The sequence below is a fragment of the Lipophrys pholis genome (genome assembly GCF_963383615.2).
Source record: "Lipophrys pholis genome assembly, chromosome: 21".
Classification (NCBI taxonomy): domain Eukaryota; kingdom Metazoa; phylum Chordata; class Actinopteri; order Blenniiformes; family Blenniidae; genus Lipophrys; species Lipophrys pholis.
In genome coordinates, this window is record NC_137649.1 from 16,725,706 (window position 1) to 16,728,221 (window position 2,516).

The 2,516-nt window shown below is 53.1% G+C and overlaps 1 protein-coding gene across 1 annotated transcript; it reads left to right on the top strand.

Moving 5' to 3' along the window:
- Positions 1 to 268: 268 nt before the first annotated feature.
- On the top strand, positions 269 to 1,675 carry pou3f2a (POU class 3 homeobox 2a; the record flags this gene model as incomplete). Its single annotated transcript, XM_080491249.1, has 1 exon — positions 269 to 1,675. Exon 1 carries the CDS (start codon positions 485 to 487, stop codon positions 1,673 to 1,675), a length of 1,191 nt encoding a protein of 396 aa, XP_080347375.1. The 5' UTR covers positions 269 to 484.
- Between the last annotated feature and the right edge of the window lie 841 nt (positions 1,676 to 2,516).

Below are 2,516 nucleotides of genomic sequence, written 5' to 3' on the forward strand. Positions count from 1 at the left end.
AAATTTAGTGGGTAAATTGATTTTTGCAAGTAACTTTTACGCAGCGTTTTTGGCGCACGAACACATACTCGTGACCCAGTGACCTACATCAAGGTTAATAAACTGCTTTAACCAAAAAGAAATCTCATTTTCCGTTTTGTATAGTAAAGCTTCTTCTGTTTACTCTCGGCAGCCAGATTTCTCCCTCCACTTTGTACTCTCGCATGCTGCAGGACTGCGAGCATTGTTGGGCAGAGTGATTGGGGTTTCTGTACAATCTCCCGTGACCAATGAGCGGGGTGCTGTCAGGGGTAACCACATCTGTCAACCGTTCTTGGCCAATAAAGAGCGGAGCGAGGCGGACCACAGGTGCGCGCCTCTGCGTCCCCTTGGCACAGCGCCCGGGAGATGCTGGAGAGAGACGCCTAGCTGCCCCGTGGCGCAAAAGAGTTACTGTCAAAACAGCTTCCTTTTAACTCCAGCTATCACTCTGGCTCCGATAGTTATGGCGACCGCAACGTCCAACCACTACAGCGTCCTCACCACCCCCAGCAGCGCGCCGCCGCCGCACTCGGAGTCCGGGAGCATGCAGCAGGCGGCTGCGTACAGGGACGCGCACACCCTGCTCCAGAACGACTACGGCACGTTACCGGGCGCTGGGCATCCGCTCAGCCACGCGCACCAGTGGATCACGGCGCTGTCTCACGGTGACAGCGGAGCGCAGTGGCCATCCAGTCCCCTCGGAGAGCAGGACGTGAAGCCCGTGCTGCATGACAGTGACCGAGAGGAGCTGCAGAACTCCAGCAGTCTGCAGCAGCAGCAGCAGCAGCAGCCGCAGCAGCAGCAGCAGCAACAGCGACACCCTCACCTCGCGCACCAGCAGGCGCATCACGACGGCAGAGCATGGCGCACCAGCACGGCCACCACGCACATCTCCGCCATGGCGACGTCTGAGGGCCAGAGTCTGGTGTACTCCCAGTCCGGCTTCGGACTGATGCCGGGGGGAGATCAAGGGGGGATGCACCACCACCCCCTGCGGGACGAGGACCACCACAGCCACAGCCCGCACCTCAGTGAGCACGGAGGCGGCCCGGGGGCCCACCAGCAGTCTCTCTCACACCACCACCAGCACGGGGGCCACCAGGACCAGTCGGACGAGGACACGCCGACCTCCGACGAGTTGGAGCAGTTCGCTAAGCAGTTCAAGCAGCGGCGGATCAAGCTGGGCTTCACGCAGGCGGACGTGGGTCTGGCTCTCGGGACGCTGTACGGGAACGTGTTTTCTCAGACCACCATTTGCAGGTTCGAGGCGCTTCAGCTCAGCTTCAAAAACATGTGCAAACTCAAGCCGCTGTTGAACAAGTGGCTGGAGGAGGCGGACTCCACCTCGGGGAGTCCCACCAGCCTGGATAAAATCGCGGCACAGGGGAGGAAAAGGAAAAAGAGAACCTCCATCGAGGTGGGCGTCAAAGGCGCTCTGGAGAGCCATTTTCTCAAATGTCCAAAACCCGGAGCGGCGGAGATCAACTCCCTGGCGGACAGCTTGCAGCTGGAGAAGGAGGTGGTGAGGGTTTGGTTTTGTAACCGGCGGCAGAAGGAGAAGAGGATGACACCCGTTGGGGGACAAATAGCGGGGGGAGAGGACATGTACGGGGACACTCCACCGCACCACGGAGGACAGACTCCGGTGCAGTGACCCCACTTTCATCCATCCACAGCGACACACGGACTCGGTTTCCTTTACTTCTCTGTGCTGCTGCGCTCAGAACTGGACCCCGGCCAGTTGACATGTTGGACCCACACACACACACACACACACACACACACACACACACACACACACACACACACACACACACACACACACACACACACACACACACACACACACACACACACACACACACACACACAGTGGGGACACACTGGAGCGCTACAAATACTCATAGCTGTGCGCAGAGGCTGCGTGTGCAAACCAAAAAAATAACAAAAGAAGAAAGAAAGAAAAATAAACTGCGACGCTTTTCTACACCTTCGATCCAGGTGTGTCATTATGTAACGTTGTCATTAACGGAAGGCAGAGTGTGATGTGGACGGGAGCTGTCCACCGGGGGGAAACATCAAAACAAGCTCGGGGCAGGATGATTTAGTCGCAGTCAGTGTGGGTAAATAAACGCCATCTTTCCGTCATAACAAAAGCAACAGGGGTTCTTCACAGCTTGTAGCAAGACCGGGCTGAAATGGCAGACACCTGCGGAACAATGTCAAAATCCAACCAATACCAGCCTAATTATTATTATTATTATTATTATTATTATCATTATTATTATTATTATTATTATTATTATTATTATTATTATTATTATTATTATTGTTATTGTTGTTATTGTTGTTATTATGTTTAGAGAAGGCTGGGTGGAAAACACCCAACCAAATAGATTCAAATATATGTATTTATATTATATTAAATAAAGCAAAGAAGATTACCAATTTATTGAAAAAAGCCTTTAATATATCGATATGAATTATGGCAATTT